At 37.8% G+C, this 25,965-nt stretch overlaps 1 protein-coding gene across 1 annotated transcript in view; it reads right to left on the minus strand.

Annotated features, from left to right (window-relative positions):
* Nucleotides 1-1,744: 1,744 nt before the first annotated feature.
* SERPINI2 (serpin peptidase inhibitor, clade I (pancpin), member 2) overlaps nt 1,745-25,965 on the minus strand; it is a 36,135-nt gene continuing 11,914 nt past the window's right edge. Inside the window, exons 6-9 of the mRNA XM_010835194.1 lie at nt 13,146-13,243; nt 8,549-8,635; nt 6,607-6,696; nt 1,745-1,968 (exon numbers count right to left, since the gene is read on the minus strand). Of these exons, the coding sequence (XP_010833496.1) occupies nt 1,892-1,968; nt 6,607-6,696; nt 8,549-8,635; nt 13,146-13,243 (352 nt within the window). The 3' untranslated portion in view covers nt 1,745-1,891. The remainder of the gene's footprint in view (nt 1,969-6,606; nt 6,697-8,548; nt 8,636-13,145; nt 13,244-25,965) is intronic.

Genomic DNA, 25,965 nt, shown 5'->3' on the forward strand with positions numbered 1-25,965 from the left:
ATTCCTTGCTATTTCATTATCCTACTTTATTTTTTCACTGATTTACTATGTTTCTACCACTGGCAAATTGTCAGTTTGGTGAGGTCAGAGACCTTGTCAGTTTTGTTTACTAGTTTACCCCTGGTGGTTCAGTGGTAAAGACGCCTCCTGCAATGCGGGAGACAAGTTTGATTCCTGGGTCCGGAAGATCCTCTGGAGAGAGAATGGCAACCCGCTCCAGTGTTCTTGCCCGGGAAATCCCATGGACAGAGGAGCCTGGAGGGCTACAGTCCATCCGCTCCAGTGTTCTTGCCCGGAAATGTGCCTGGACATAGGAGCCTGGAGGGCTACAGTCCATGGGGTCACAAAGAGCTGGACACAACTGTAACATGTAACACATAGAAGGGAATGTACAAATTTACCTAACCCAAGAAAAACACCTGAAAATAAAACTATTGTCCTTTTAATAGTGTACTATGCTCTTCTTCCTAAATTAAGGAAACATATTTTTAAATCAGTTCCATGATGAAGAACAAACGTGATATATCACTAACATATATATTAGCATTCACTGTGTTATATCTAAGTAAGATGCAATTTACAGTCTAGGAAAGCTAGCATTACTTTTGATTATGTTATGGTTTGAAGCCATCACAATTAGTTGTAAAGCTCTCTTCATATAGTCTTGAGTATTGCTCTAGGTTTTGCTACAGATGGACATCTAGACATTGGAAACCAGAAAGCATGAAGTTTCAGGGGAAAATCTGCACTACTTTAAAGGACTTACTTAGGAGGGATTATAACTCAGTGATTATGGTCAGAGTCTCCTGATACAGATAGTCCTGAGCTCAAACTTTGAAATATGGTAAAGACTCCATACTTATTTGTTATATGTCCTTGACTGCTTATATAATATGCTTGAGCTTCAGTTTCTTCATCAGGAATATGGGTAATAGTAGCTCATGGATCTTTCCTGCACTTATCATAATGTCCAAAAAGTGCTGACTTCAGTGCCTGACACAAAATCAGGGCTCAACAATGGAAAGCCACTATCGTTAAACTCTGCAGAGAATTGCCAGCACAAACAAAAGGACACTTTGCATTACTAACATGAAAATAGAAAAACTACAAAATGTTATATAAAATCATTTGAAAGTAGTATTGTTGGGGGTATTTACATTTGACATCAGAGGAAGTGTGTTGCATTTAATATTTGTAGATTACAATCTTGGCTCTAATACTTCCATTAGCTCAGTGTTATAAAATCATGGATGGTCAGCCTCCTAAATTACACTAATTTAGCTGCCAATTTCATGTACAGGAAAGCTTTATTAAAAAGTTCTTGTTGCTTCTACTTTCTTTTACAGGTTTAAGGCATGAATCAGAAGAACAAATTGATATGTATTGAAACAATGAAACTATTAAACATAACACATGGAATGTCAAGTTAAGATAAACTAAATACTCAAAGTTCATTTACTATCATAGGTACCGGATCTTGGTATCTCAAGCGGCACCCCAGAGAGGTACCAGCACATGCACTGTCTCTCTTGACTCAATTCCCCATGGTCTGGATAAAGGTGCTATACTTGGGAGTCAGATAGTTCGGTCTTGTAGGAATATAGAGACTTTGATATCTAAGACAGGACTTTTATATCTAAGATATCATAGACAGACTGTTCTAATGTATTAATATTTTATGTAAGTTCACTGCTTTTTATTCATATATACTTTATAAAAATACAGAAAGCACAAAAACACTTAATGCATGCATAATTTCATTTATTCATTGATACAGATTAATACAGCCACTGTTTAAGACAGAAAAAGATATATAGAAAATATTTGATGATATTTTGCCAGTCAACTATTTTCCAGGAATAACCTTCTATTCTGAGGCCGCACTTTCCATTCACAGTGAATCTAAATCTCTTCCCTTCATCCTTTGGGTGTCAGGATTTGTCACCCTTCCCATAAGCAAAATTGAATCTAGGAAAAGAAAAAAATTTTCTTTAGGAATTTCTGGAGAAAAAGATGATAATAATCAATTTTTCTTAATGTTTTAACAAGTCATTTAGTCTTTTTACTTATAAGGTAAACTGGCAATGTCTAATAACAAAGCCCACTTCTCTAAAGCAGATGACTATATCATTATTAATCACGTTTTGATAATTTATGAAATATATTGACACCTACAACAGCTTGTCATGGAAAATGCATTAGTTCTGTTTTTCATAAAGGAAAGCAAAATTAAAGTGACAGAGAGGTGTTCGTCTAAATATAGAGACTCAGTCAGGCAAACATAGAGTAATAAAATGGTGATGAGCATAGGAAACGTTTTAAATTTAAGGCATTAGCAGTCATCTCTTTATGCATGTAATATAAACCCTTGGGGTTAAAAGTGCAGCTTCTCAGTTCTCCTTCAGCTCTGAATCAAATCTTACTGCTAAAGGCAATATTTTCACATCTCTCATACTTTTACATCCTCACCAAAGTGATATAGTATACAGCATAAATGTAAACACCTGTTTCCAGCCATTCTGTGTTTTTCAAGTGAAAAGAAACTATGAACTAGAGGACAAAACAGAAATAAATGACACGTCAAAATCCATTCACCTTTCTTGCCAACTAGGGTAAGGTAAATGGCTTGAATGGCTCAATGTCGTACTGCTTTGGGTTACCTCCTTTAAACTCATATGTAATAAAGGTTCATTTCAAAAGTTACAAAATAAAATTTTACATAATTTTAAAGAGAATGAACATTACACTTACAAGTATTGAAATAACAGTGGCAGAAATGAAGTAAAAAGGAAGAGCCCTTCTTCATGAACTCTCTATTGTTCAGTCCAAGACACAGTCTTAATAAAGCCAATTAACACAGAAATAGACATAATCTCTAGCAGATTTTTTCTTCTTTTTATGATTATAAATTAATAATACTTTGCCACAAAAATCTCAAAATAATTCCAACAATACAAGAAAACAAATACTCTTTTTTTTTTTTTTTTCAGACAGACATGGATACATAAATAACTTCCCCAGGCTGTGTACTGCATTTAGACACAAGAAGAATCAACAGTAACTCTTACATCTTTGTAATTCTGTGGCATTGAAATGGTTACCAGAAATGCTTGTTTGAAGAATTTTTAAAGTAACTAACCTCATAAATTGAAGACAATAGTTTAAAATTTTAAACTATCAGAAGTATAGGACATTACATAAAAGCCATTTGTCCTAGTCTTTTCAATCTGTTTTTCTGACCAAGGAGAACCATATTTTGAATTAAGTCTACAAGCAATCGCCAATCTACTCAGTACAAAACTGGACGGATTAGTGAAACCTTCCTTGACATTGTCTCAATGGATATAGAGGCAAGCTGAAGCAGATTCATTGTTGTTTCCACTTTTCATGCCCACTTCTTAAAGAGGTATCCCTCATATTTAAATATATAGCTATAAAACATCTCTGTCAGAAGCAGTTTTTTAGTTCATAATCTAAAAAATACAATAGCATAACCAAAGCTAACAGCCTAGAAAAAAAGATTTTTAATACCCTGCAGTCTGCTTCTCTCCTCAACCCAGGACCTGAAAACATTCTAAACACAATATTTTTTTGTTATGTATGGAGCACTGTCAGTTTCAAAACTATGATTCATTACTTTCTGGGAAATGGCACATTTCATGTAGCATTTTCCACAACCTTCTTCTAAAAGTCTCTAATGCTGTCCTATACCCTCAACCTTAAAGAAGAAGAATTGTTCTCCATTTCCCTGGAAGTTTGGCTCAGTAAGAGATTTGGATGAGCATACTGAAATGTATATATGATAGGAAGTTAAATACTGATACGAAAATACAAATAATGTATGGATTTTGCCTAAGAAGGTTGTTTTACCAAAGGAAAATTTTAAATCTAGGTAAAAATTGGTTTTACTAAAACTAAAAACATTCATTCTCATACTTCAGGAATTGTCAAATGAATATATTTTATATAAATCATTATGCCATTTGGTAGGTCACTGTGCCATGGTAAATCACCAGCTTCGTTAATCCCAATGATTTCTTCAGTTCATTTGTGAAAGGAAAAATAAATAAATCACTGAATGAGGATTGTCTTAAGATAATAGCCCATTCTACATTATATATGGCAACAATTTACAGCCTCCTATAAATGAGTGGCTATTCATTTGAAACAATACTTTAGGGGAGTAGCGCTAGTTTAGAAAGTCTCGTTAGAATAAAGATCATAAAACAGTGGAAATTGTCATTAAGGGTCTGACACTTAAGCATTATCACAAATAAGTAAATAAGCGAATTAATTTGAATTTTCACTACCATATAACTGATAGCTATTACATATCCTTAACCCCTCAGTCATCAATTTGGAAAATAAAGAGTCAAATATTATTCTAAATGCCATATTTCCTTGAGCATTGATGCCCAATGCAGCTTCAGTTCTTTTTGTTCTGCATATTCAATAATTACACACTAAAGGTAAGAAATTAGAGATATCCTAAGGTTCAGATCAGATCAGTCGCTCAGTCGTGTCCGACTCTATGTCATTTGATTTATACATCCTAAGGTTAAGGATGTATAAATCAAATGACATAGTTGTAACACTGACTCATCCCCTATAGAATTGAAGTTGTGTTAATACAGCCTCAGCAAATCTGAAACTATCCCATTGTTTCCAAGGTGTAACTTTCAGAATAGTCATTCAGCATTAGTTTCACACAACCTAAAAAAAGAGACTGATATATCCCTTCAGTTCAGTTCAGTCGCTCAGTCGTTTCCGACTCTTTGCGACCCCATGAATTGCAGCACACTGGGCCTCCCTGTCCATCACCAACTCCCGGAGTTCACTCAAACTCACATCCATCGAGTCGGTGATGCCATCCAGCCATCTCATCAGGGGTCAATAATATCAGTTAAACTAATATCAGTAAACTAACAGATTCAGTTTCTGAAATTAACTATGTCTCTTCTCCATGTAAATCAATTCATTTAGAGAAGCTTTTCCACTTTTCTTCCTTCCTTTATGTATATTTATTGATGTATTCACAATGAACATCATGTGCCAGGCACTGTGTCACAGGCTTAATATATTCTTTATTTACCTCCATGAGATAATGGCTTCCCTGGTGGCTCAGAGAGTAAAGAACCACCTGCAATGCAGGAGACCTGGGTTTGATCCCTGGGTTGGGAAGATCCCCTGAAGAAGGGCATGGCAACCCACTCCAGTATTCTTGCCTGGACAATCCCCATGGACAGAGGATCCTGGCTGGCTACAGTCCACGGGATTGAAAAGAGTCGAACACAACTAAGCACAGCACAGCATGACATAAGTACTAATATTATGTTCAAATAGGGGGTGGGAAAAATATAGCTTAGAAAGTATAGTGACTTAGAACTATTAGTTCATTAAACTCATCCTTGGACCCAAGTCCAAACCTTCAATCTCTAGAGATACTGATACTAAGTGCAGGGCACTTTGCCAAATTCTGGGCGGGATACAGAAATGAATAAGTATTTTCTCTTTTCCAGTGGTATACAGTCATCGGGTTATGACTCTTGAGGAGTCCTAAATATATACTTAAAGAAAGCTTCCTCACCATCCATATTTATGGCCTCTTTCATTTCATAAGATGCAAAAACATCTATCCAGACCATCTGCATTTATGTGTCCACCGTGTCTGTAATGCCAGTCCAATTGACTACTGCCCCCACCTTTTGTACCTAACTGCATTATCTTCTAGAATTGCCCAAATTAGAGAATTGGAATAATGTTTGACCCCTCCCTCCCACTCAGAGCCTATAGCTAGTCACTTATTCTTGGAATCTACCTAGGAAACCTTTCACAACTGTGCAACTTCCAAGTTCTACTCCTATTGAAAGAAAGTTGACTTCGGAGACAAACAGGTCTTATTTTCACTCTGCCACTTTTCAGTTGTATGACCTTAGGCAAACTACACAACTTCTCTTTGAGTTTCTATGTCTTTGTGCATCAAATATCTGACTTATTGGAATGGTGTTAACTGTACAGATTGGTATTTAACATCACCAGTACCTATACAGACTATCTTAGCAGCTATTACTAGTACTGATCTATTTTAGGTCACTGCTGCTGCTAAGTCGCTTCAGTCGTGTCCGACTCTGTGCGACCCCATAGACGGCGGCCCACCAGGCTCCCCCGTCCCTGGGATTCTCCAGGCAAGAACACTGGAGTGGGTTGCCATTTCCTTCTCCAATGCATCAAAGTGAAAAGTGAAAGTGAATTCACTCAGTCGTGTCCGACTCCTAGCGACCCCATGGACTGCAGCCCACCAGGCTCCTCCATCCATGGAATTTTTCAGGCAAGAGTACTGAAGTGGGGTGCCATTGCCTTCTCCCATTTTAGGTCACTGGCATCTCTTAAAACACAATGCCTAGTACAAAACAAGCACTCAACAAATAATCACTAAAAAAACTTTGGAATAAAATAAAATAAATTCAATAAATTGAAAGAACAAATGACTTCAGACTGTCATTTGCAGCTGGAACAGACTGTGATTAATAGCAAGATTCCAACATATTCAATAGACTAGGTCTATTGAACTTAAACAGTTCCCCCAGGGAATTCTCAAAAAGGTACCTGTTGGGTTATTCTTCATAATAAACAGAAATGGATGATTTGCTATAAATTGATTCCGTGACAGACTCATGATCACAGGTGTATTTATGCCTATGAAATAGAGACAAGAGTTATTTAGATGTTCACATTTAAAGATCAGTAAAGAAAACATATCCATAATATTCACAATATTTTTTGTAGACAGGAAAGGCCATTTTTGTTTGAGGAGTTAACATGTGGAAAAATAACCATTTTCTAAATACAGAAATTTGGAATAAATCTAAAAATTGAAGAGCAGAGGAAAAGATATTGGAATTCATGGAATATTTCTAACTTCACACTTTATGCTTAATGAAGAAGAAAGCCAGATACTAGATTCAATTTAGTGACAGCAGCTGAAAATTTCATCTTTTAAGCAGTAACTTTCTGCTCACTTTTTATTTACATTAGATAATTTACTTTATAGTGTTTGAACTCCTAATTCCTATCCAGGTATTTTGTAAATCCACTGAGAAGATGCCTGAAAGTCAAAATACTCACACTAACAAAGGTGATACATCAGGGTCACTGCTGACCCCTTAATGATTGTTATCTCCTCTTAGAGAACTCTATACTAAAAACAAGAGGCCTTGGCCAAGGCAGAAGAGTTCTGAACCTGAAATCAGGGAATCTGGTTTCATTCCAAACCCTACTGTTTCTTACTAATATGACCTTAGGCAAACTGCTCCACACGTGGGTCTGTTTTATCACCAACATAATGAGAGGATCAGACAATGATCTACAAGCACTCTTCCAATTCTATGTAAAAGCAAGTGAAAATTTTTCTACATGAACTAGCAACTTCATCCCAACACCAGCTTTGATTTCTCTAAGGATTGTAATAGCCCATACAGGAGCCCTTCAGGAGATGACAAAACATTAGGGAGCCCAGTGTGCCCACCCAGATGTCAAAATCCACTGGCATTAATAATGTGGGTATAAATTTAACAATATGACTATTTAAAAGATATGTATCTTTTACATACTGGCTAAAATCCAAATAGTCTGAAAAATTAAAATATGTTTATGAGGAATTCATTAAAGTTGCCTTCCCATTTCTAATTGAATTTAAGGCTTTTTCTCCAATTATTTGTTGAATATTACTTTTATGCAGCATAGATACTATTCAAAATGCCACTTGTTCAAGGAGATATAGAAGAGCAGCTCCTAAACTGTAATGTTCATACAAGTCACCAAGAGACCTTGGATGCTGGATCAGTCAGTCTGGAGTTGGGCCCGAGGTTCTGCATTTCTAATAAGTTCCAGAATGATGCTGATGCTGCTGGTCTATGCATTATACTCATAGTACCAAGGATAAGCTGCAAGTCACTGGAGAGCAGCAGTTCTCAACCTTTAATGTGCATTGTCATCACTTAGGAAAATGTAAGAAAATGCTGAAGGCTAAATCTCATCACCAGAGATACTGATTCAATATTTTAGGGTGTTCAATATTCAATTTAATATACAGTACTCTCGGCTGGGCACAGAAGTTTTAAAAGCTTTTCAGCTAACTCTCACATGCAGCTAAGTTTGAGAGCCACTGCCATAGACATTGACAACAAGAATCAAATTAGAAAAGGAGGAACCAAGAGTACAGAGGAAGAATGAAATGAGTGAATTCACTTAAGAGTGAATATTCCTGAGCAATCATGATTTCAGGTTTGAGCCTGACTGCTATTGGGCAGGTAATCCAGTTCACAAATAAGTAGATATCAGTCCCTTCTCTTTCTTTTTTTTTTTTTTTTTTTGCCCTAAACTCCAGCCACACAGAAGCATAAATAGCTTAAATAACCACTTTGCCCTTGCTATCGTGTACTGAACAGCAGGAGGGGGACAGGAGGTCAGAGAGCCACAAAGGGCCAGCATCCTCATGCTCATTTCCCCAGTCCTTCCTCCTGGCTTCCCGTGACATCATTTGTCCTACCAGTTGATGTTGCAACTTCACTGCCTTCTTCATTTATCTCAAAGAAAACTTGTTGCATGACTCGGGAAACATACACCTCAGAAGAATCTGTTAGAAAATATGAAAGTGCATTTAAGGGTTAAAACTCAGAACCATTACTTACTGGATCCCATTACATTTTCAAATGAACAAAGAAAAAGGAAAAAAAAAAAAATTCTTTCCAAGTTAGTTAATTTTCTAGAGATAAAGGTGGTTTAGGTTTCGTTCTGGCAGAGATGATATAGAGAAAACATGAAGAGACCAAGTTTAGCTCAGATATGAAAGGTAAAGATAGAAGGGGATCAACCTCAAGTCAGGTACCCCACTAAGTGAAATATTTCAATGGATCAAGCGTTTTGCTCCCCTTCGTCATGGTCTACAGATAAGATGAAAAAGGCTTTACAGATATGAATTAATCCCACCCTGTGTTTTCAACCTCAAAGCCAACTTGCCTTTTAAGTTCTGTATTGGGTTTTGATTTGAGTTTAGAACAAAATTTACTTTCCTTCCAGACTGGTGAGGTGATAAAAGTCTAAAGGGCTTTTGTGTCATCTGTTCCAAAGTCACTTCAGAGCTAGGCTTTAAAACCTGTCAAATTTCTCAGTGTAAGACAGTGTCTTAACAACATTTTGTTCTGCTGTGGAAACAAGCTGAGAGAGAAGGCCCCACTCATCCCCTCGGTGAAACTGATGTATGTGTGAAGCCTTTCTTATACAGTGACCTGTGGAGCAGCTCCTTGAGAAAGGGGAAGTGAAACTGGAAGTTCAGAGGCCATCTGCCATTCCTGCTGCGTTGAGACCAGGTCGACCTGACAACGTTCCTCACAGAAACAACAGAAAGGTGGTGGTGGGTTCAGTGAGGGTGAGAGGGTGGAAGAAAGCAAGGCGAGCCTTGACACGTGAAGAGAAAGGCGATGAAGGTGTTTTGTCCCTCTTGACAGAGAAAGCTGATGTGACGCAGGTGGACTCCATCAAGACAACCAAATTTAGAAGAGTTTATGCAGAAATAGGGGCTACACTGGTGGTTCAGGTGGTAAAGAATCTTCTGTAATTCAGGAGGCTGGGGTTCAATCCCTGGGTTAGGAAGATCCCCTGAAGAAGGGCATGGCAACCCACTCCAGTATTATTGCCTGGAGAATCCCATGGACAGAGGAGCCTGGCAGGCTACAGTCCATGGGGTTGCAAAGAGTTGGATACGATTTTGTGACTAATGCTTTCATGAAAAAATAATTTAGTCAAGGGGAACCATCTCTGACAGTTTACAGAAAAGTAAATCCCTTCAGGCAAGATAGAGAGAAGTCATCAAAGGGTGATTTGCATTAAAAAATGGCTTCCTAAAAATAACTGCAGACTCTGTGTGTGATGACTTTGTCTGGGCCCTTGATTACCTCTGATCCCCATCTCCTACCCTCCTTTCCTCACCCAATAGCTCCAGCTACAAGGTCAAGCATCAAGGCTTTAGTCTCATCCATCCCTCTGCTTAAAATCCCTTTTCCCAGAACTTACCCTGATTGGGTCCCCTGTTACTTAGGTCTCAATAAAAATGACACTTCCTCAAAGCAATCTTCTCTTTCCACCATGTCTAATTCTCCTCTTATCTGATCTAATCTCTTTATCCCATGACTCTATTTTAGTTAATTCATACCATCTATCACCTCATCATTTAATTAATTAATTACTTGTTAATCGTCCATCTGCCCTAACAGATGTAAACTTCATTAGGAGAGGGAATTTGTGGATTTTATTCAACTCTAGAAAATCGCCTGGCAGATAGCTAGCTGGCTTATATAAATACTTGCCAAATAAATAAATCAATGGATAGGAATATGTCCAGTGATAGAAACAGTTCAGATGGAGAAAGGGGGGCATCCATATCATGAGTGTGGTTTAACTAAAATGCAGGAGTGTGGTCTTTTAAGGTCATGCAAATAAGCACATTTTTCTCCCCATGGCTGCCTAGAATAAGGATTTGCATATAGAGCAGAGAGTAGATAACTGAGGGGCCCATACAAAGAATGAAGACCAAATAGCAGGTTGGGATTGAGTGGAGAATTTCATACATGCAGTTTACCACTGGCACCAAATCAAGTGAGCCTTTGGTTAGTAGACTGAGCAATTTGACCTTCTGTATTCCATCTTCTACAGAGGGGGCACGGTCTTAGAAAAAGAACAGGACCTGGAAGATGCTAGATTAGAACAAGGGATCTGAACTTCATCAACTTACTGATTTCTATACCTTTGTAATTATTCCTTTCCTTAATTCTCTATGAAGATTCCAAGCATGTCTTCGTCAAGTTAAGAAGATAAGAAACTTTCAGTAGCTTTGCTAGAAGATGTGCGAGTAAATATTAATGTGCCATTTGCTCAATTTTCTTTTTGCATTTAACATTTGCTGAGTATCTACTATATAGTGAAGGTCACTCAGTGGTTTCTGCCTCTTTGCAACCCTATGGACTATATAGTCCATGGAATTCTCCAGGCCAGAATACTGGAGTGGGTAGCCTTTCCCTTCTCCAAGGGCTTTTCCCTACCCAGGTATCGAACCCAGGTATCGAACCCAGGTATCCCTCATTGCAGGTGGGTTCTTTACCATCTGAGCCACAAGGGAAGCCCATCTACTATATAACAGATGGTGAACAACGTGATTTACGTATGTCCTTTTATTTATTTCTGCCACTGGGATATATTGTTTATTTAATAGATTAGAAAATTGAGGTTCAGAAAGGTTAAATATTTTACTAAGGGTGACAGAAGTCAAATATTCATCTCAAAGTTGCAAAAATAACTCTTTCAAAAACATTTTTCATTCAAAATTTGTGGACAATCTGAGTATAAGATAGTGTCTCCTTTGTGTAAGTATCCCATAGCAGTAGCATTGGACTGATCCACAGTAGCCTTTGTGTTGTTTTAGTCACTCAGTCGTGTGCAACTCTTTGCGACCCCACAGACTGTAGCCAGCCAGGCTACTCTGTCCTTGGGATTTCCCAGGCAAGAATACTGGAGTGGGTTGCCATTTCCTTCGCCAGGGGATGTTCCCCACCCAGGGATGGAACCTGCGTGTCCTGCTTGGCAGGTGAATTCTTTATCACTGAGCCGCCACAATAGCCTTTAGAAAACGCTTATTGCACAAAACGTACTAATAGCAGGAAATTAATTCACTGTTCTCCTAAAGACTAGAAATAGTGCCAGCTTTGGCTGTGGTTGTTCTATTTCAAGCAATAAGACAGAACCAAAGTCGTTAAATCAACTCAAAGAGGTAACTCAGAGCAAAAAATGTTGGACACTTACTCTTTTCTGTTCAGGGTTATTCTCTTATACAAATTCTCTTATAAAACATTTTGGGTTATTTTATTGATGTAAAAGGAGATTTTATAGAAGTTGCAAATTGCTGGGAATTTGCAGAGCAAGTGGCTGTTTGAAATGCCTGAGATATAGCAAGTGAGCTTCCGAAGGCCAGAAAGAAATTTAAGAGGAAGAGGTGTTTTAAAAAATGGCTTGGTTTATTTCAAGTTGGTAAGGTGGCTGCATTCCAGGGCACACTTAGACAGAATCCTGTTGCAGTATTTAATTTTGACTGCCTCATTCCTGATGCTGATGAAATTGTCAAAGAAGTCAGATCTATCTGTCAGTGTGAGAACAGGCAGCTAAATCATGTGTGAAGGTGATAACGAACATCCATGTCACCTGTATACCCCCCCCACCTTCTCCACCAGGAAAACTCATTCATTCTGTTCACTTACCCACATAATTGATAAGTGAATAAGTTAATGAATACCTCTCCAAAGCCCACATTTTATATAGGAATACACAATAATTCTAGGTTGGGATATCCAACCCCATCAGACAGACAAGCTTGTATCATTAGGACTTTATTTTTTCTTTATAAAACAGAAGACTGAATTTAAAAGAATTTAAAATAGCGGGATAATTTGTCCCTCTTCGTCCATTTTTTTTTTCTCTTTAGTTATTTTTGAACTAGTAGGTACTGCCAGGATGAGAAATAAAGAGTGTCTTGGGCTTTGTTGTGAAAGTGAGCATCTGAACCATGCACAATTTCCCAAGTGCCAGTTAGTATAAAAGCTCCATCTCTGATGTGTTGTCAGTCTCAAGCTAAATCTACAAGCTGCAGCCTTACAATTTCTAGACTGTGTTCATCATCCAACAGCTTGCAGATGCCTATTTCACGGGCTCTAATATTACCAAATTAACATTTGCAAATTGGGAGTTTTATTAGCTCTGCTTAGATGAGAGCCTCAAAGTTGTAATTCCCAATATTCAGATAAGGAAATACAAACAGAGCTGGAATAAAAACCCATACAATACTTTGCCTACATAGTTTCATTGTAAGTGTGGTTAGAAAGCTTATCTAACATTCTAACATGCTGTCTGACTCTCATTAAGTAAAACTACTTAAATGCAAAATAGAGTGCTTGTTTACAGACAGCTTGACACGACGATGACATTTATTCCCCGTGTACGTATTTTCTGGGGCCAAATGCTCTTTCAGTTTTAAGATCAGTCAGTTAAGTTTCTAACAGAACACATTTACTTGATAATATAAGAATAATTTTTCACATTACCTGTTATTCCAGAAAGGTCACAGCCACCACTAAATATCTCAGTTATATTCAATGAATACAAAGCTTCTTTGAAGTCTAATTTTTGTTCTACTTTAAATCTGCTTAAAAAAATGAAGAGGAAAATTTGTGAAACACTGTACACATTGGCTACCAAAAGGGTTTCTTTTTTATAAAATGGATGACTTGGAAGATGTTTTATTGTGAAATATTTTGTTTTCATTATCCTCATTTTTCACACCATTTCCCCACTACTCCACTGAGCAATTTTGGATGGCTAATAACTTGCTTCCCAGATAAGTGGTTACTTGGGAAGGGAGAAGAAAATACTCTATTTTTTGAGGTAACAATTACCCAACAAAACAGGGTGAGAGTTCTAAGTTTTCGATTATTTGGCTTCTTCCCTAGAACTGTAAAACTTCCCTCCAGCAACTGTACACACTCAAGTTTTTTTTCACATCATCCAAGATCGTTCCTGGCAGGCATCCAAGATATTATGAGCCAGAAACAGAAGCCAACAGTTCATTAAAAAGATCATTGGCTACTGAGGTACAGAAAGGGGGCATTAGTAGCCTATGATCCTTTCATATCTGCTGTCACAGCTGATGTGACTTCCTTCAATTTACGACATATCTAACATCTTTCCAATAAGCCCTGTAGAAGAGGTAAAAGACTGAAGGGGGACTAAATTTCTTTCCAGTAAAATAGAGTAGAAAATTATAGGAGGGGAAAAAAAGGAAGAGCTTGCCAATACTTCTAATGCAAGGCCCTAAGTTAAGACTCTAGGTTCTATGCAAGTCTCCAAGCATCAGTTTGCCTGAAGAGGGAACTTCACCAAAGAATCTCAAAGATCCTCTCAGGCACTGACCTTCTATGATTCTATGTTAACTGCAATCTATGACCCTCACCTTCCATTTTAAAAAAATGGAAGAAAAACAAAAGCTAAATTATTGACTTTATAGATGCTAAAAGCATCTATCTACATTTTACAACCAGATTGGAAATTTTGTTCATGAAAGAAAAGAGTATAAAGTCCTTCAACAGGGAGCTAAGTCTATTTCCGACTTCAGGGCAATCCCAGGACGGTTCCTGCCGCAGGAGCTCTGTCTGTTCCCTTGCTGGAACTTTGCCCTGGTTGGTACCTTCTGGTGTGGATGCAGACATGATTGCTTAAGCACAGGAACCTTGCTTAGCTAACAGGCCCACATCTGGGGCCAGAAATTAGCTTGCACAAGCAGTCTAATTAAATTATTTTTTTAATTGCCAAATACTGAACAAGCTTCTTATAATAATTATGATTCTTCAAAACAATGAACATGCTGTAGCAAAAATTTACTGGGCCTAAATGATTTCTTGGCAAATTATTATGTACTTTTGGAAGATGTTATTTCATTCAGAACCCTAGCTAACTGGAATTGCATAATTCTAGAGCATAATTGTGCATAATTGTGGCACAACTCACAATGTGCACGTTAGAACCTACTGATAATGAAAATAACTTGTTTTATGCCAATCATTTTCAACTTCTTTTTAACTTCCTGCTAAGAAAGATAATATGTAGCATGATGGTTTTGAGGCTTTGGGGTTGTGCTTTTATTCTGTTTTAATTAGCACACTCTTTTTTATACAGAATGGAGTATGGGCTTCTAAAGGGTAGAGGATAAATGTTCTAGTCCATCTGTAACTTGACTATTTTTAGTATAATAATCCAGTGATTTGGGAATAATGACAAGAATACTGCAAGACTTATTACAACCTCTAATAAGGCCTAATTATACCAGAGAGTCATTTAAGTAACAGTCTTGCTCATAATATAGTGCAATGAAACCTACAGCAATAGAAACCCATTCAACCATTTAATAAAATATAATCTGCAGCCAATTTCTAATTAGCCATAATTATTGGAGCCATGAACAGTCAGGTGTGAAGTAGCACTTCCATGTGTTAGGTACTTAATAGAGATTATAGTTTTTAATCTTCACAAAAACCCTGGGAAGTGAGCATTATTATTCCCATTAACATATAAGAAAGTGTAGGTTTTGAGGAGGTTGATTTCCAAGGACAAGATAGACAGGGCTAGAGTTCAAACTCAGGTCCATTCCAATGAAAGCTAATGTGCTAACCTCCACTGCCTTCTAATCAAAATATAATTCAAAATCGTAATCTCGATCAATTCATATATATGCTGTGCTGTGCTGTCGCTTCAGTTGTGTCTGACTCTGTGTGACCCTATGGACAGTAGTAACCCAGGCTCCTCTGTCCAGGGGATTCTCCAGGCAAGAATATTGGAGCAGATTGCCACGCCCTTCTCCAGGGGATCTTCCCGACCAAGGGATCAAACCCGCATCTCTTATGTCTCCTGCATTGGCAGTCAGGTTCTATACCACAAGTGCCACCTGGAAAGCCCCAATATATATATGTATAGTGTTAATTATGTACCTCCTCCAAATTTTGTGAGTCTTAATATTTATTCTAGATGTGGCTCATTTTCTTTCTTTTCCCTGACCCTCCTCTAAAATTGTCAAAAGAATACAGCTAAAGCTTAAAGAATGAGCAGCAAAAAAGACTCAATAGACAATTACCAAGTAAGCAATCATGAAATGAATGTTTTAGCATATGTAAATATTATACACCTTCTTAGAAGGCAGCAATTTACTGCCATAGGCATCCATTGTGCTTAAAGTGGTCTCATACAAGTTCAAGCTGCAGAAAACAAAGGATAACAATTTAGAATTTCTGTTTGAAGAAGGATTCACTCCTGGTCTGCAGGCCCTACTGTGGATTTCTATTGTCTCTCCTCCTTTATACACAGGACTCTTGTTTAATGACAAAATGTCTTTGGCTGTTTTCCTTCAAGGTCCCTATCCTTAATTGTTTGGAATCCCAGTTTTGATACAGTGGCCTTGAGCCATCACTGAAAGGTTCAGGCTTAGAAACAACCAAACCAAGTCTTAGGGCTGCCCAAAAGGATAAAAAATAACACAATCCTTGACAGTGTTCAACTTGGACTATTATGTGTCACTTCCGTGTGTGTGTGTGTGTGTGTATAAAATATTCTATCAGCCTTGAGAGCTGAATTAAAAATGCTTTCTGTCACATAGGAAACCTATCTGGACAATGGTCAATGTAAACTTGGATTCTGCTTTGTATCAGTGTCTGATAGGCTAAAGTAAATGAACCTTTGTAAGCACCACTGCAGCTGGTCATAACTTATCTACTCTCACACCCAACCTCATTTTCCCTGAGGTCATGTTCTCTCACCCACACACAGTTCACATTCATGCACTCAGAGATCCGAAGCTGGCCAACTTGGGATGGATTACTAGCCCAGCAAGAACATGATGTCCTATGGAATGTGTGATTTCTTTCTGAGTCTCTGTGGCATTGCTGTGTCATGTAGCTTACCCAGCTGCTCATCATGTCACTGGCCATTTGCTCTGTTCTGTGCCCTCCTTCATGTTTGCCCCACTTTACACAAGCATTTCCTGACTCCTGCAATTTTGACTCTGCCATTTGCTAGCTGTGTGACCTCTGGCAAGGCATTTACCTGTCTCCATCTCAACTGCAACCTAAATATTAAAAATAGATTTCTATCAAATTTATGGTGGTGATTAAGTGAGATATGGCAAACAGGGAAAGCAATCCACTATAATGGATTGTCAAGAAATTTAAAAGCTGAATGAGAATAATAATAATAAACAATACCAACAATATAAGATATACTGAGTACTAAAAATGCAACAAACATGTTCTCATAATGAGAACAACCCTAAGAGGCAGGTATTGTCAGTCTCTCATTTAACAGTAAGAGAAAAATCTTAGGCAAGACAAAGTTTTTCAACCCTAAGAGGCAGATATTGTCAGTCTCTCATCTAACAGTAAGAGAAAAATCTTAGGCAAGACAAAGTTTTTCAGTATAGAGATGACAAAGCTCTTGGTCTACAATATTATGTTGTGTTTTCCATAATCTTGATTCAACAGTTGATCAAAGATACTGTGAGATGTCACATCAGTCAATATCTTTAAAGAGGGATACTTCTTTGAAGAATTGCAGCTCTTGCTTAGTCATCACTATGAAAGTGAATGTGAAGTGACACTGTTAGTTCTTCAGTCGTGTCTGACTCTTTCTAACCCCAAGGACTGTCATTACAGGCAGATTCTTTACAGTCTGAGCCACCAGGGAATCCCAGTTATCACTATACTTTTGAATAAAAACATAGTATTTAATAAGTTCAAAGACTCAGACTGCCAAAAACTTAGACTCTCCCTAATAACTCATAAACTTGCTAATAATTTCAACAGCCTCAGGGACTCTGAATTCTACTCTGCAATCCTAGAAGTCCATGGTGCCCAGATTAAGGACTGCTACGAAAGAAGAAAATAAGTCAATATCTTCTTATTTTCCTACAATCAAACTTAAAACCTCAGAATGATCTATTCCTTCTTAGCCCATATGTACTTAGTCATACACTTCAATAAATGTCTTTCTGCATCACCTGCCATTTACATTCCCAGTGAAGCTGCTCCCTTAAGTGCTCGCTACTGAGTGCCTGAATTGTTGCAGTGATTTCTTAACATCTTTTGGGCTTCAGTCTTTCCCTCTCTCCCACATCCCAAACATCACGACTATTTAAATTAAAGCAACAAATTGAGCAGCTACTATCTTTCAGATGCATGCACTGCTATGGTATCAAAGAAAGGAAATATGCATAGCTTCTGACCTCAACAAGTTTACAACAAGCCTAGTTCAAATCCTCCCTTTTACTGAAGCCTTTGTTTATACAGTTCCAGTCTCTGGTGCTTCCTCTCCCTTCTCTCCTCTCTTTTTCCATGAACCTTGAAGTTCTTACTTATACCATTCTTTCAGTATTTAATTATTAGTAAACTTGTGCAAATCTTGCACCACCCCACCTAAGTGGCAACTATCTTCTCAATAGAAATCCTGTCTATCATTTTGCGTGTGTCTCAGTTCATTGTTCATAGTGGGGTCCCAATCAATCTCTGCTTTTGAACAGGAAATACATTTTCTAATAAGTAGTAAACTAATAATAGTATCATAAGGCTATGAAACAATGGAAATGAGAGCTAACCTGTCTCCCAGAACTTAACTGAATGTCAATCAATTTACTTTTTGAGTGACAGTTTCCTTATCTGTAGAATACAATTCATAACCAAGTCAGACTACAGAACTGTAGCATTTAGTATTAAAATGTAAATATTAAATGCTTTACAAAGTTAAAATGGATGTAGATGAAAGTGTCTTGTTTATTTACCTTATTTACATGTATTAAATGATTAACTTTGCACATATACACAATCATAAAAACACAGTCTCAAACCTTTTCTTATGCAGTGAAGAATCTGATACATAAGGGTGTGTTAGACTCCTCAACCTAGGAAATCTAACTATTAAGATGTTTATAAAATTTCATATTAAATTTAGAAAAAGGTAATGTGATTGTTGGTATCCAACTGCAGAATAATGTCCAAAATTAGGTGTCCAGTATGTTACAAATAGTAAACAGAAACCACCCTAGTGTTTTTAGACTATGCTCTGTCCTATTGGCCTCAAATCTAAATGAGTCATACATCAAAGAGAGGAAGAACTGTTTCTATACTATTTCTAACAATAACTATAATCACTCACACAATCTTGCCTACTGTTGCTTATATACAAGCATTCTTATGATTAATTTTTCTTTTCTTGACATTTACTTAATTTTGCCATCGAAGATGCATTTGTTTATTTATTTTTACAGTGACAAAATTTTGCACAGTATATGTTAAGTGCTGAAGTGCATCCCCTCATCCCCAAATTCATGTGTCAAAGCTCTAACTGCCAACAGCTTACAATGTGACCTTATTTGGAAACAGAGTCATTGCAGATATAATTAGTTAGGTTGAGGATGTGAAAAATTTAACAGACCAAAAGAGCAATTAAATAAAGTTGGGAGATCAGAAGAGGGAGCCTACATGCTTTTGAAGATAACAGCAGAGCCCAACTAAAAGAGGAAAGACTCCTCTTCCTTATTAGGAAGGACTCAGCCTGTGAAAAATCATGGATTCCTTGTCTACTACAGCCCTCCCAACTTCCTTCTCCTATATATAATCATTCTCCTTCCCTTGCCTTTGGAGGACTTGCACGTGGCTTGCCATAGTTACAGATTCCAAATTGAAATTCTCTGTTGATCCCAAATAAGCCTATCTTTGCAGGAGAAACATCTGGCAGTCTATCTGTTTCAGATCAAAGGATCACATTGGAGTAGAGCCAGTTCTTTATCCAATATGACTTACAAGAAATGAAGATGCCACTTGGAAAAAGATGGCCACAGAGGGAAAGATTGGCATGATGGCTCTACAAGAAGAGGAACACCAAGGATGATAAACCACAATGGGAAGCTAGACAGAGGCTGGGAAAAATTCCACAGTCTCCAAGAGAGCATGGTCCTACTGACCTCTTGATTTTGGACTTCCAGCTTCCAGAACTTTGAGAAAATAAACTTGTGTTAAGTCACCTAGTTTGTGGTACTTTGTTACAACAGCTCTGGAAAACTAATACAGCTCTGGAAAACTAATAAATTCCCTAATCTATTTCATCAAAATCTTTAGCTATCAGTTTGAAACCATAATTCACTCATTCAAATATAAAAGGATCACAGCATTGAGTAATAAAATATTTTAAAAAAGTTTTTATTGAGCCTGTACAACTTTTCCTCTTCTGCACTGACCACAGATTTTGAATGGGTAATTTTCTTTTTATTGAGAGAAAGCATTTTGAGAGAAACGTATTTCAGAGCTTTCAATCCATGATCTGAGCACTCAGGAACCTTAATTCAATATATGCATCCTGATAGACTAAAATTATTCATGAACTTAACACATAAGCAAATCATTCCTTTAAGAAATCAGAAGACTCATCCTTTCAGAGAAAATGGAATACATTTTAAATGTAATGTTGTATTAATGTGACTGAATAATTGATAACAGAATTTTCAGTCTTGTGAATTTTAAAAATCTCATTTTTATTTCTCTAGAGAGAAGTTTCCCAAGAAATAACTGATATCCTATCATTTGTTATGCTGCATGGACGGGAAGGAGGATGGCCTCTCTGAGATCCTCACAAGGAATTAGTCACGAGAGTGACTAAGAAATTGAATTCTGATTTCTGAGATACTTAAAATTAGATAAATGGAAATAACATAGAACCTCTTTGACTACATTTATGTAATTTAACCCAATAATATTCATCCAGAATATACTATTAATGTGTGTGCATGTGCTAAGTTGCTTCAGTTGTGTCTGACTCTTTGTGACCCCATGGACTGTAGCCCGCCAGGCTCCTCTGTCCTTGGGACTCTCCAGGCAAGAATACTGGAGTGAGTTGCCATCCCTCTGACAAGGGATCTTCCCATTTCTTATGTCTCCTGCATTGGAAGGCGGGTCCTTTACCACTAGCACCACCTGGGAAGCCCATACTATTAATCTGTACCATGAAATGTGCTAGGGACTATGGAGGCCAAAATGTCACAAGCCACTGTCCTATGGACTGGACCATAAGTCCACTGACCTTATGGCCTGCCACTGTCACAGAACTCACGTTTTAATAAGACAGACAAGAATGTGATGAAGAAATGAAAACACAATGTAATGCAGGCTATAGTGTGAATCTGCATAAAGTGTTATGGAAATAAAAATAAGGAATGGTTGATTCTAACTGAATATGGTGAGAAACCTACATGTAATTTATTTAAGGGAGCCCTGAAGGATGAATGAGAAAATACTGGTTAGACACCATGGAGAAGGGCCTGACCAAGGAAATAGGAGGGATGGAGGTTAAAAAGTCAGAGGAATTCTTTCCCATTTGCTGCTGGCTGAGCAGATATCATCCAAATAAAATAAGTCACTTATTTAGCATTTTCTACTTGTTAGGCTTTGTGCTGTGAGTAGAAAGAAGTATGTAATGAGATAGTGTAATGGAAGCTACCACCACATTTTTAAAAAAATCTTTGGTGTCTGGAATTTAAAATGAGGGTTGAACTCTACTGCTATAGATTCTAATCATAACTAGGAATCTAGCCTAAGAGGGGATGGAAGAAAATCTGGCTTACCTTCTTTTTATGCTGGGAAAAGTTGGAGGATTCTGAATGCTGATAGAGATGGGAAAGATACCCTTTTTGGATTAGTGGGCCCTGACATCATGATAATGGTAGGCTAAGGACAGTAACAGACAGAAGACTCCGAGTACAAAGAAATGGCCTACACTCTAGGAATATTCAGCTTCCCTGGTAGCTTGGACGGTAAAGTGTCTGCTTACAATGCGGGAGACCTGGGTTCGATCCCTGGGTCAGGAAGATCCCCTGGAGAAGGAAATGGAAACCCACTCCAGTATTCATGCCTGGAAAATTCCATGGACCGAGGAGCCTACAGTCCATGGGGTTGCAGAGTTGGACACGACTGAATGACTTCTCTTCTTCTTCTTCTAGGAATATTCATCCCTGGAAACAGGTTTTAAACTACTTTTCACCTCACAAGCCTTTTTTATTATTATATTTTAGTAGTGTTAGTCATGTCCGACTCTTTGCAACCCCATGGACTGTAGCCTGCCAGGCTCCTCTGTCCATGGAATTCTCCAGGCAAGAGTACTACAGTGGGTAGCCACACCCTTCTCCAGGGGATCTTCCCCACCCAGGGACTGAACCCTGGTCTCCTGCACTGCAGGCAGATTCTTTACCATCTGAGCCACCAGGGAAGCCCCATATTAGATTTCAGTAGACTTTAGTTAAACATTGAAGTTGATCTTGTTTGTATAGACTTGTCAACGGCTACCCTAACACAGTACCACAAACTATGTGGCTTAAATAACAGAAACATATTGTCTCGCAGTTCTGTAGTTTGGAAGTTCAAAATCAAGGCATCCGCAGGATTGGTTTCCTATGAGAGTTGTGAGGAAAACATCTATTCCAGTTTCTCCCCTTGACTTGTAGATGGCCATCTTAACCCTGGGTCTCTTCATAACACCTTCCCTGTTTGTGTATCTTTGAATCTAAATTTCTCCTTTTTATAAAGGAGTCACATGGGATTAGAGTCCACCCTATTGACTTCACTTTAACTTGATTACTTCTACAAAGATTCTATCTCCAAATAAGAAAACATTCTGTTGTAGTGGGAGTTAGCATTTCAACATACAAATTTGAGATGCACATAATTCAGCTCATAGCAGTTGTTCTTGGAGAAATTAAAAGCAAAGTCTGTGTCCACACTATGGGAGAAGTTGTATGAGAAACGTCACTACAGTTTGGAAAGGCTAATAACAGGTCTTGAAGTTTGAAAAGGGCTGTCCAGACTGCAGTGGTCTAAATGGATTTGTGCACTGTGAACCATTGCTGTGGGGATTCCTAATGTGGTTAAGAAAGAAATTCTGGTGAAAACCTATATTTTCTATTGTCAATTGATCTTGGAAATTATCGCATTCCTACTTAGATATTTGATATCTAGACTGAAGAAGCTGGAGCCATCTTGGTTATAGATACCATTATCTCCATTCTTTGCTAATAAAACCACAACTCAGGACATCAGTGACTCTCTTAAGACCCCACTGCTAGTAAATAGTATAGACACTCCTCAAACTCAGGGCTTTCTATGTACATCCTTTTCTACTAATCTTCCCAAAGGGAAGAGAGAGAGAGATGTAAATTTGAAAATAAACAATTTTAAAAATTATTATTTCTATGATTAATAAGCAAATTATCTGTCACATACACCATTATATACCCAATGTTTGGCATATAGTAAGAGCTTAAAAAAATACTCTGAAATACCAAATAACATGCAGATAGAGATTTATAGACAGTAGATAATTAGAAGAGAGATTGGAACTTAAGAGTTGGATATTAGAGACATGAAATATAAGGAACAAAAATAAAAAGAGAGTAGGAATAGGAAATTTCTGAAAATGAAATCTGGTAAACATTATCTGGGGACAGAAAGAAAAAATGTGTAAGTCAGGGAGCAGGAAAATTTCACAGAAAGAGAGAAAAATAAATAAAAGTAATGCCAGAGGGGTTAAAGAAAGAAAGGTTTTTAATAAAAAGGGATGATTAAAAATATGTGGATCAAGAGCCCAGAGTTAAGGTGAAGAAAGCATAGGATACTTCTTTCTCCTGAGTATCAATGAAGATAGAGAAAGAGAAGTTTAGCAAAGATTCATACAATTTTTGAGATGAAGTATAGAGACGTGAGTTTACATAATAGTATGTTTTCTTTAAGAAACAGGGAGTTGAGATATACATTGAGAGTAAGATAATCAACATGAAGCAGTACCTGGAGAGCAGAGGTAAAGTCTTGGTGGAGTGTTAGAAAAGAACATTCTCTGAAGATAGATTGTTAAGCTCCAGCCTAAGGGAGGCCAGTGACTGCTTTGGGGCTTTTGCTTAACAAAATCAGTAGTTAAGGAATCCAAGAGACTTTTTGAGTAGATTGAGGATTCAGGATGAGGAGAGAATTACAAAGGAGCAAAGACGGGTGACAAAAATATGGCAAATGTTTGGTGACAGTACGATTCAAACAACTAACTAGATCCTAGCTAAGTGCAAACAGAAAGAAAAGTCAAGCAGGTGGAGAGACAGAGAGCCAGGAAAATGGGGCACTGCATATCAGGGCACATGCAGGCTCTGATAAGTTTGAAGAAAAATTTAGGAATGACAGGATGGAAAATAATCTATTAGACATCTCTCCTTTTAAAAGTTCAGGTTGAGAGTTATTTAGACACATCTTTTGCTCTGAAGTTTCTCCTGTCTCCCAGAAGCATGATATCAAGAAGTTAGTGTTTATAATGACGGCTTCTTGAGATATGCATTTGTGATTTCCATTTTGTAATAACTGTCCAAAAAGAACCCAATATTTTGTAATAACTATAAATGGAAAGTAACCTTTAAAATTGCATAAAAATGAGAAGTTTTAAATATATATATATAAATACCCCAATAATAAATATTATCCTAGGATCCTACTTATAATTTAATGACTGTCGGAGAAGGCAATGGCACCCCTATCCAGTACTCTTGCCTTGAAAATCCCATGGATGGAGGAACCTGGTAGGCTGCAGTCCAAGGGGTCGCAGTTTCATGCATTGGAGGAGGAAATGGCAACCCACTGCAGTGTTCTTGCCTGGAGAATCCCAGGGATGGGGGAGCCTGGTGGGCTGCCGTCTATGGGGTCGCATAGAGTCGGAAACTACTGAAGTGACTTAGCAGCAGCAGCAGCAGCAGAGCACCCTCTCTACAGTCTATACATATATATGTATATATAATATATATATATATATACCCTCTATACAGTCTAAACGGTGTATAGAGTCTATACACCTTCTATACAGTCTATACAGCTCTATACAGTCAGCAAAATCAAGACCAGGAGCTAACTGTGGCTCACATCATGAATTCCTTATTGCCAAATTCAGACTTAAATTTAAAACAGAAAGGAAAACCATTAGGCCATTCAGGTATGACCTAAATCAAATCCCTTATGATTATACAGTGGAAGTGACAGATTCAAAGCATTAGATCTGATAGACAGAGTGCCTGAAGAACTATGGATGGAGATTCATGACACTGTACAGGAGGTGATGATCGAGACCATCCCCAAGAAAATGAAAGCAAAAAGGCAAAATGGTTGTCTGAGAAGGCCTTACAAATAGCTGAGAAAAGAAGAGAAGCTAAAAGCAAGGGAGAAAAGGAAAGATATACCCATTTGAATGCAGAGTTCCAAAGAATAGCAAGGAGAGATAAGAAAGCCTTCCTCAGTGATCAATGAAAAGAAGTAGAGGAAAATAATAGAATGGGAAAGACTAGAGATCTCTTCAAGAAAATTAGAGATACCAAGGGAACAGTACTGGACGTGGAAAACAGAGTGGTTCCAAATCGGGAAAGGAGTATGACAGAATAAAGGACAAATAGTATGGACGGACCTATAGAAGCAGAGATATTAAAAAGAGGTCACAACAATAAACAGGAGAACTATACAAAAAAGATTTTCATGACCCAGATAACCATGATGGTGTGGTTATCTGAGCCTAGAGTCAGACATCCTGGAGTACACTCACCTAGAGCCAGACATCCTGGAGTACAAAGTCAAGTGGGCCTTAAGAAGCATCACTACAAACAACGCTAGAGGAGGTGATGGAATTCCAGTTGAGCTATTTCAAATTCTAAAAGATGATGTTGTGATAGTGCTGCACCCAATATGCTAGCAAATTTGGAAAACTCAGCAGTGGCCACAGGACTGGACAAGGTCAGTTTTCATTCCAATCCCAAAGATAGGCAATGCCAAAGAATGCTCAAACTACCGCACAATTGCACTCATCTCACACGCTAGTAAAGTAATGCTCAAAATTCTCCAAGCAAGGCTTCAACAGTGCATGAACCGTGAACTTCCAGGTGTTCAAGCTGGATTTAGAAAAGGCAGAGGAACCAGAGATCAAATTGCCAACATCCGCTGGATCATTGAAAAAGCAAGAGAGTTCCAGAAAAACATCTACTTCTGCTTTATTGACTATGCCAAAGCCTTTGACTGTGTGGATCACAATAAACTGTGGGAAATTCTTAAAGAGATGGGAATACCAGACCACCTGACCTGCCTCCTGAGAAATCTGTATGCCAGACAAGAAGTAACAGTCAGAACTGGACGTGGAAAAACAGAATGGTTCCAAATCGGGAAAGGAGTACATCAAGGCTGTATATTGTCACTCTGCTTAATTAAGTTATATGCAGAGTACATCATGAGAAATGCTGAGCTGGATGAAGCACAAGCTGGAATCAAGATTGCT

The sequence above is a fragment of the Bison bison genome, unplaced genomic scaffold (genome assembly GCF_000754665.1).
Source record: "Bison bison bison isolate TAMUID 2011002044 unplaced genomic scaffold, Bison_UMD1.0 scf7180017864040, whole genome shotgun sequence".
Taxonomy (NCBI): domain Eukaryota; kingdom Metazoa; phylum Chordata; class Mammalia; order Artiodactyla; family Bovidae; genus Bison; species Bison bison.